General features: G+C 38.5%; 1 protein-coding gene across 1 annotated transcript; it reads left to right on the top strand.

The window, feature by feature from the left end:
* Positions 1-7151: 7151 nt before the first annotated feature.
* Positions 7152-7931, top strand: LOC139850082 (uncharacterized). The gene has a single exon (XM_071839676.1). The coding sequence runs from the start codon at positions 7152-7154 to the stop codon at positions 7929-7931; it is 780 nt and encodes a 259-aa protein (XP_071695777.1).
* Positions 7932-9196: the final 1265 nt, after the last annotated feature.

Raw genomic sequence — 9196 nt, 5'->3', positions numbered from 1 at the left:
GAAATGTTAAACTATTTTTGATTACCATGATCATTCAAACTATAGTACAGATTTTAAAAGATCATATTGGGTCAGGTTGACTTTTTGAAATGACTTTTGATAACTTTTGTATGTCAATCTTGAGCATTAGGATTGTGATACACTATGACCCAACCTAGCTTATTAGACATGTATTGACCAACATATGTTCTATAGGTTGAGATCTACGGTTAATTTTGCATTCCGAGTTTCGGTCACTTTTTGGTGAATGACCTTATGTACTGCTAAGGTGAGTTTATAGATCCCTTTTTAATTGCTTTTGCAATATATATTTTTGGGCTTAGAATACATGCAATATATTTAAACGCAATGGATACAAGTACATACTTAATTCTACACTGAGTTTGAACCGAAAATCCCTTAGCTTTGGTAACTAGTAACTGCCGGTTATAAGAACTGGTGGGCGCGAGTAGTAGTATATGGATCCATAGGGCTTGACATCCCCGTCCGAGCTAGAGCACTAGCCTTTTAACGGACGTATGCTATTTGATAAGCGTATACGTTGGTTTGCCTGTATTATTAAGATTATTATACAAAGGGTACTTATTATATAGACGTTAAAGTTTAGTTACCAGGGTGCTCTGTTACGTAGAATCTTTGATAAACGTTTCTGGATGAAACAACTGAAATCTTGTGATCCACCTTTATATACAGATTATGCGCAACATTAAAACTATGAACTCACCAACCTTTGTGTTGACACATTTAAGCATGTTTATTCTCAGGTTTCTAGAAGTCTTCCCCTGTTTGTTTATATGTGATACAAGCTATGTGCATGGAGTCATACATGCTTTATTCGAGAAAACTTTGCATTAACAAAATCATCACCGTGTATCTTATTTTGACTGCATTGTCAACGGATGTATTATGGTAAACTATTATTTATGGTGATTGTCTATATGTAAAAATCATTAAACGTTAAAAACCTTAGAAATTAATATTCTTTTATTGTGTACCTTTTGAAAAGAAAGCAATGTTTACAAAATGTATTATGTAGAGGTCAGTACCTCACTATGAAATCGATGAATGATGTATTCGTCCAAATGGATTTGGAAGAATCATCACACAGGTCTAGGTTGTGTTTTGATGCAAAGAAATAAAGTTATAGCATATGCTTCACGACAGTTGAAGAATCATGAATGAAATTACCCTACTCATGATTTAGAGTTAACTGCAGTTTTGTTTGCCTTGAAGCTTTGGAGACACTATTTGTATGGTATGCATTGTGAAATCTATACAGATCATAAGAGTCTTCAATATATCTTTTCGCAGAAAGAATTAAATATGCGTCAACGTCGATGTTTAGAACTGATTAAAGACTACGATTGTGAGATTAAGTACCATATGGGTAAAGCAAATGTGGTCGCAGATGCTCCGAGTCGTAAGAAAACAGTCAAAAATGCCAAATTTATGAGAATTAAGATAGTTACAGACTTGATTGATCGATTGAAAACCGTACAGTTAGTAGCTTTGAATGACGAAAACCTAAAGACTGAACAAATGACCAAAAGAAAATTTGACTTATGCAACGATTCTAGAGGATTAAAGACCTATAAAGACCGAATTTGGGTGCCTATGCTTGGAGATTTGAGGGATTTAATCCTTAAAGAGGCGCATAAATCTAGATTGACTGTGCATCCAGGTAGTACTAAGATGTACCGAGACTTGAAAACATTGTATTGGTGGCCGACAATGAAGACAGATGTTGCACGTTTCATTGAGAAATGTCATATTTGTGCACAAGTTAAAGCAGAACATCAGAAACCATATGGATCTCTACGATAGTTAGAAATTCCTCAGTGGAAATGGGATCATATAACGATGGATTTTGTAACCAAGTTACCCCGAACCCAGAAAGGTCATGACATGATCTGGGTGATAGTGGATCGTTTAACAAAGAGTGCTCACTTTTTAGCTACTCATGAAACCGCTTCGTTGAGTGATTTGGCAGAGTTGTACTTGAAAGAGATCGTTAGTCGACATGGTGTACCGTTGTCAATAGTTTTCGACAGGGATACTAGGTTTGTATCTAACTTCTGGAACAGTTTACAACAGAATCTGGGTACACGTGTGAATCTAAGTACAGCTTATCATCCGCAAACAGACGGTCAGAGTGAACGGACGATTCAAACGTTAGAAGACATGTTGAGAGCGTGTGTCTTAGAATATGGTGGTTCTTGGGATTTGCATCTTCCATTGATAGAGTTTACTTACAAAAATTCGTATCATTCGAGTATCGGGATGTCGCCGTATGAAATGTTGTATGGTCAAAAATGCAGAACTCCTACATGTTGGTTAGAAGCAGGTGAGAAACAATTTGCAGGTCCCAAAATTGTTCAGATAACCGCAGAAAAGGTCAAAATTGTACATGAGAAGTTAAAAGCAGCTAGAGACTGACAAAAGATGTATGCTGATCCACGCAGACGTTCGGTGATATTTAATGTAGGTGATCGTGTTTATCTGAAAGTTTCGCCGTGGAAAGGGGTGATCAGATTTGGTAAACGGGGTAAACTAGCACCGAGATTTATTGGACCATTTCCGATCAAAGAAATTTTGAATGATCAGACGGTGGTCTTAGATCTTCCTTCAGAGTTAGCAGGAGTTCACAACATGTTCAATGTGTGTTATTTAAGAAAGTGTAAAGTAGACGATGAAAGTCAGATTCTTCCATTGAAGGAATTAAAAGTTGATTTGACTAAGAAACTAGTAGAAGAGCCGATTAGAATAATGGACAAGAAAGTCACAAAGCTAAGAAAGAAACAGATTCCTATGGTGTTAGTGGAGTGGCGACACAGTTTAGGTTCTAACTTGACGTGGAAAACCGAGGAGTTAATGAGGGCGCGATATCCCCAGTTGTTTGACCTTGACCATATTCCGAGGATGAAATCTTCTTAAGGGGGTAGATTTGTAACATCCTCGATCGGGCCTAGCTGTAAGATTACTAGTTGCCCTTAAGTTACTATTGTGTTATTATATATGTTTTTTTTATTTAATATTTACTATTAATTAATGATGTGGTTAGGACCAGTTTATGAAAAGGGTCACAGAACAGGTTTGTTTATTTAAATTAGACTTCGTTTGGGTCGCCAAATGATGTACAAAAGATATCAGATAACTGATAAATACCCGTGTATTGCACAGTGTGGGAATTAGCCAGAATTTAGTGACTAGTGCATGTGTTCTTCTTCCCATTTCTAGAAAATTCCCAAAGACACCCGTTCTTCATCTCCCTAACCTACTTCAAACCCTAATCTCTAATCCTTGTTCTTGAGCTCAAATCATTTACATTTTCATGTTCCTTGTGATTTACTGGTTCTATCAAGGTAAGAATCACAAGTTTTCATGCTTTAATCTTTGAGAAAATTGAGTTTTTGTGTATAGTTTTATAAAGTGAGTAATTTGGATCAAAGTGGTTAAATTTGATGTTGTTTGAGTCCAAATCTTGTGGGTTTATATTTCTACATGTTTAGTGTCTTTGATTTGGTCAGTTTTGAGGTCATAATCGAGCTCTAAAGCAGGAATTGGTCAATTTTGGGTAAAACCCGTCACTTTGTTCTTCAGCTTCTGCAGATAAACACAGTCGACCGAGTGTCTCAAGATACTCGACCGACCGAAACGACCATCGGTCGAGTGTGTATGACCCACGACCGAGTGTGTCTGTGAGAGACCATCGACCGAGTGACTAGACACTCGGCCGAGTGAGTGTAGACAGTCGGCCGACTGTCTCTGACAGTCGACCGAGTGTCTTTGGCAGTGAAATATTTTACTAAGTGTTGATTTTTAACCTTTATGCTGCCCGTTTGTATTTTGATGTTCAGGATGTAAATTTTGAAAGTGCACAAGTGTTAAGCAAAAATTTTTAGCGGATGCTTTTTGTACAAAATTTCTGTATTGTGCTGTTTTGGGGTTAACAACCAGAAACTAACTTGTGTATATGTTTTTTCTCAGGAGAAAAGGAGAAAGAGAAGGTTCAGTGATTAGATAACTGAATACCTTCTAGTTTTCTAGTAATCGGTGAGTGGGACTAACTAGAGAATATAGTATATAGAAGCATGTTATATTATGATTGTCATGCTTGTTAGATATACTTATTGTTGTGATTAGTTAGTACTTTGTGATGACTGCATGTTAGTTGATGCTTGTATGCTGGAGCCCAGTGCGTTCCTATTGTGTGGTAGCCTCGGTAGGAGAGATCAACCTGCGGTTTGGGTTCCTCTGTGGTAGCCTAGACAACCGTGGTGTATATATGTGTGAATGACGCGTACGTCGCGTGTGGATTATGTATATACATACGGTGGTGGAGGAACTTCTGGTAAGCCCCCATCCGATCAGCTGGTGGTTAATGGTTTGGCTGAGCCGCCAGAGTCTATGTAGACGGCACTTGGGTGATGTTCGTGTGTTAGACTATGTGACATGATTAGTATAACACTTCTGTATGCTATGGCCTGTAGTTAGTCCTCCTCACTTAGCTTCGTGCTAATTCCCCTCCATTTCCTCCCTGCAGGTTGAAAGCTTTTGTAGATAGTGCTTTCTAGGAGAACACGGGCATGATGATGTTATGTTTGACAGGGTTAACTCTGATGTGGTCTTTAGAATTTGAACCGTGTACTTTTGAAAGCAGAATGTAATTACGTCTCTTCCATTTAAAACATGTATTTTGTGATGTGGTCATGTGACACTGATAAAGTGTATTTGGTAATTAATAAATAAATGCTTCCGCCACGTATTTAAAAAAAAAAATTTCGGTGTTACAGTATGCTTGTCTCATAGTTGAGTCCATGTTTAAGTATAAATTTAGAAATTAAATATATATTTGTGAAACGAGCAATCAAATTTCTTGGTGCCGCTGTGCCGGGGAGCGGTTAGTTAGTTGTATCTTTGTTTTTATCTTTTAATCGTTCGATCCTTTTGTAAGGATTCATCCTTGCAAAAGTTACTTTTCTTGTTTTATATATATATTATTTGTGTTTGGAAAACCATTTGTATTTGTGTTGTGATTGAAGGATGGGTACTTTGGTATATGAAAAGGAGATCCCAAAAGGATCAAGAGTTTACACATCCATTTTCCGATCTGGAGAAACACGTGCACGGGGTTTACAAGCATAGAGAAGAAAGGGTATTAAAAAGAAATTTCAAAGCTTTACCATATTGTTTAGAAAAGATGGATCCTAACGGTCAACCAATTCACAATGAAGAGGGTAATCCAATCAACCAACTACCGGTTAATCAAGAGCAACAAGATGATCCAAATGACACGTCCATGTGGAATGCTAGGTTGGTTGCACCTACCTTGTTGCCTCCGTTTATTACAAAACCACCAATTGGAGCCGATAATTGGAAGATTGAGAGAAACTTCTTCACAATGATCAAAGATATGTTCTTCCATGGTTTGATAGAGGATAATCCGTTCGAACACATTCAACAATTTAACGACATTTGTGATATCTATAAGAACAAGGATATGACCGATGACGCTTTTAAGTTAAGGGAATTCCCCTTTACACTTCAAGGAAGGCGAAAGTATGGTTAAGGAACTTACCTTCCGATTCGATTAGGACTTTTCAAGATTTAACCGATGCGTTTACCAATCACTTCTTTCCACCATCAAAGGCAGAACGATTTTGAATGGAAATTAATGAGTTCACTCAACGGAGTGATGAGCCTTTGTATGATACATGGATAAATTTTAAGAAGATGTTATGAGCTTGTCCACCACATGGTTTGACTAAGAAAGAGTACATCAACACATTCTACCGGGGCACTAATGCTTTGACAAGACAAACTCTTGATGCGTCTGAGGGTGAAGTGTTTATGTATAAATCACTAAATGCGGCTGAAACTTTGCTAGAGGATATCTCGGCTAATACATACGAGTGGGCTCCATCACCTCGAGATTTAACAAAAAAAAGTGTAGCACAAGTAGAGAGTGATGGGCAAGTCACACTTGCAAGCTTAAACAATCAATTTCAAATGTATGGAAAAGAGTTGAAAAAGCTACAACAATCGATCGTCGTTATGCAAATAGGTTGTCAAAGGTGCGAAGGGCCACATCTCACCAAGAATTGTCCCTAAATTAATCAATGCAACCATATTGATTTGGATGACATTCCCATAAATTCGGATGCTCATGTCAACTATGTGAGTAATCAAAACTATCAAAAGAGTGGAACATCAAACCAAGGGTACTACAATCCTAATCAAAAGCAAGTCTCATTCAACAATCAAACCAATCCACCACCCGAATTTACCAATCAAAACCGAAACCAAGGCTACAACTCAAGCTATAACCAAAACTGAAACAACAATTACCAATCACAAAATAACCAACCCTATAACAACCAACCTTATACCAACCAAGGAAATCAAAGCTATCAAAATAAAGGTTATAGTCAACCACAAAATAACCAAGGTTACAATCAACAATCTCAACAAAACACTTAACAATCCCAACCTTCAAAGAGCCTAGAAGAAATCATGCAAAATTACATTAAGAAGATGGAGACAACCGAAGCATTCATGTTAAAGGAGAACGAGTTTAAAAGCAACAATTGAAGCACCAACAAGCTTTATTTCAAAACCTTGAGAGCACCGTTGGGAGACTTTCTAACCAAGTTGCCGAAACACCTCAAGGTACCTTACCATCCAACATACAAGTCAGCCCGAACAACAATTACAACAATAACCGACAACAAAACCAAAACCAACAAAACAACAACACAAGAGTTATTCCTATCGAAAGCACCAACCAAAACCCTAACTACCCAAACCGAAATGAAAATTTCAATGCCATAACCACTAGAAGTGGTCTAACCACTCAAGGGATTAAAGATCCCCATCCACAACCCTTTATCACCCAAGAACCACTATCAAGCTTTATTGAAGAGGAGATCGGGGTTAGTAAGGAGAAGGGTAAAGAAAAGGTCGACTCAACCAAGGGTATGGGTAATGATAAAATGGGCAAGAAAAAGGGTAATGAGCCTTTGAAGGCTACGAGACCGGTGCTATATCCAAAAGCTTTAAGGAAGGACAAGTTGGCGGCTCAATAAAAAAAGTTTCAAGATATGATGAAAAACATCTCGGTTAACTTGCCAATCACCGATGTGCTTAAATGAATGCCAAACTACGGCCGTTTCATCAAGGAGCTAATATCTCAAAGGGGTAATTATCATGATGAAACATATTTCTTTATTGAAGAGGAATGCAACAAGATTCTTGCATCAAGGCCAAGGATTCCTAAGAAGTTAGGAGATCTGGGAAAATTTGTTTTCCCTTATAAGTTTGGTGACTTGGAAGTCTTCAATGCACTTGCCAATTTGGGTGCAAGCATTAACCTAATGCCCCATTCACTTTATGAGAGACTCGGCCTTGGACCTCTTAAACTGACCAGGATTAGGATAAGATTGGCTAATCATTCATTTGACACCACTGGTATCGCCGAGGACATCTTGGTTAGCATTGACACCTTGGTGTTCCTGGTTGATTTTGTTATCATGGAAATGAAGGAGGATCTTCAAGTCCCCATCATTTTAGGTAGAACATTTCTTGCGACCGCCGACACCATCATCTTGGTACAACGCAATCAACTCAACATTGGAGTTGGTGAAGAACGTGTTACCATAAACATATGGGAAGCTATGAGGCAACTGAGCAATACCGATGATGATGATGAGTGTTATGCCCTTGACCACATTGACTTTTGTGTAGATGAGGAGCTTGAAAAGCTTTTAGGGGTTGATATCACGGGGTTCAACCAAATTTGTGATAATGGCATTGTGGATTTAGAGGCCGACTTTTGGGAATTAATGAACGTTAATGTTGATGAAAGTGAAATTGAATGTGAGACTACTCGAGAAGAACCATTTGAGACTATTCCCAACGAAGATAGATTTTGAATCAAGTCTTCATGGGAAGAACCTCCTACTCTTGAGCTCAAAGAGCTCCCCGAGCATCTTGAATATGCTTATCTTAAGGTAGCAAACCAACTTCCGGTGATTATCTCTTCGAGACTCACCCAAGACCAAAAGACACAACTTGTGTCACTTCCTAAGTCCCATCACACGGCCATAGCATAGAAGACCACAGATATCTCAATGATCAATCCATCATATTGTACACACAAAATTCTCATGGAAGAGAATTTTAAACCGGTTATCCAATGACAACGAAGACTTAATCCAAACATGAAAGAGGTAGTTAAAAAAGAAGTGATCAAATTGCTAGATGCGGGCCTTATCTACCCAATATCCGACTCACCATGGGTGAGTCCCGTCCAAGTGGTGCCTAAAAAGGGTGGGACCACGGTGATCTTAAATGACCAAAATGAGCTTGTCCCGACCCGAACCATCACAAGATGGCGGGTATGCATTGACTATAGGCGTTTAGACGATACCACACGGAAAGACCATTTTCCACTCCCTTACATCGATCAAATGATCAAACGCCTAGCCGGGAGAGAGTTCTATTGCTTTCTTGACGGGTTTTTGGGATACTTCCAAATCTCGATAGACCCTGAGGACCAAGAAAAGACGACCTTTACATGCCCCTATGGTACATTTGCGTATCGAAGGATGCCTTTTAGCCTATGTAATGCCCCGGGGACCTTCCAAAGATGCATGCTTACTATTTTTTTCGGATATGGTTGAGGATACTATGGAGGTATTTATAGATGTATTTTTGGTGTTCGGAGACTCGTTTGACCATTGCATTAAAAACCTTGATAAAATGTTGACCCGATGCGAAAATGCAAATTTAGTTCTAAATTGGGAAAAATGTCACTTCATGGTCAACGAGGGGGTAGTGTTGGGTCATAAAATCTCAAAGGCAGGGATTGTGGTAGATAAAGCTAATATCGGTGTGATAAAATACTTACCTAAACCATCGGATGTGAAAGCAATCCGAAGTTTTCTTGGGCATGCGGGTTTCTACCATCGTTTTATAAAAGATTTTTCGAAAATCTCCCGGCCTATGACTAAGTTGTTAGAAAAAGACCAACCTTTCTTGTTTGATGATGAATGCATAGAGGCATTTAACTTGTTGAAAGAAAAGCTCATTAACCCACCAATTCTTATTTCTCCCTATTGGGATAAAGACTTTGAACTAATGTGCGATGTGAGCGATTATGCACTAGGTGCGGTTCTTGGTCAAAAAGTTGACCAAC

This window comes from Rutidosis leptorrhynchoides, chromosome 5 (genome assembly GCF_046630445.1).
Source record: "Rutidosis leptorrhynchoides isolate AG116_Rl617_1_P2 chromosome 5, CSIRO_AGI_Rlap_v1, whole genome shotgun sequence".
NCBI lineage: Eukaryota > Viridiplantae > Streptophyta > Magnoliopsida > Asterales > Asteraceae > Rutidosis > Rutidosis leptorrhynchoides.
Note: the sequence above shows the minus strand (reverse complement) of the source record. Positions and strands in the feature narration are given on the sequence as shown.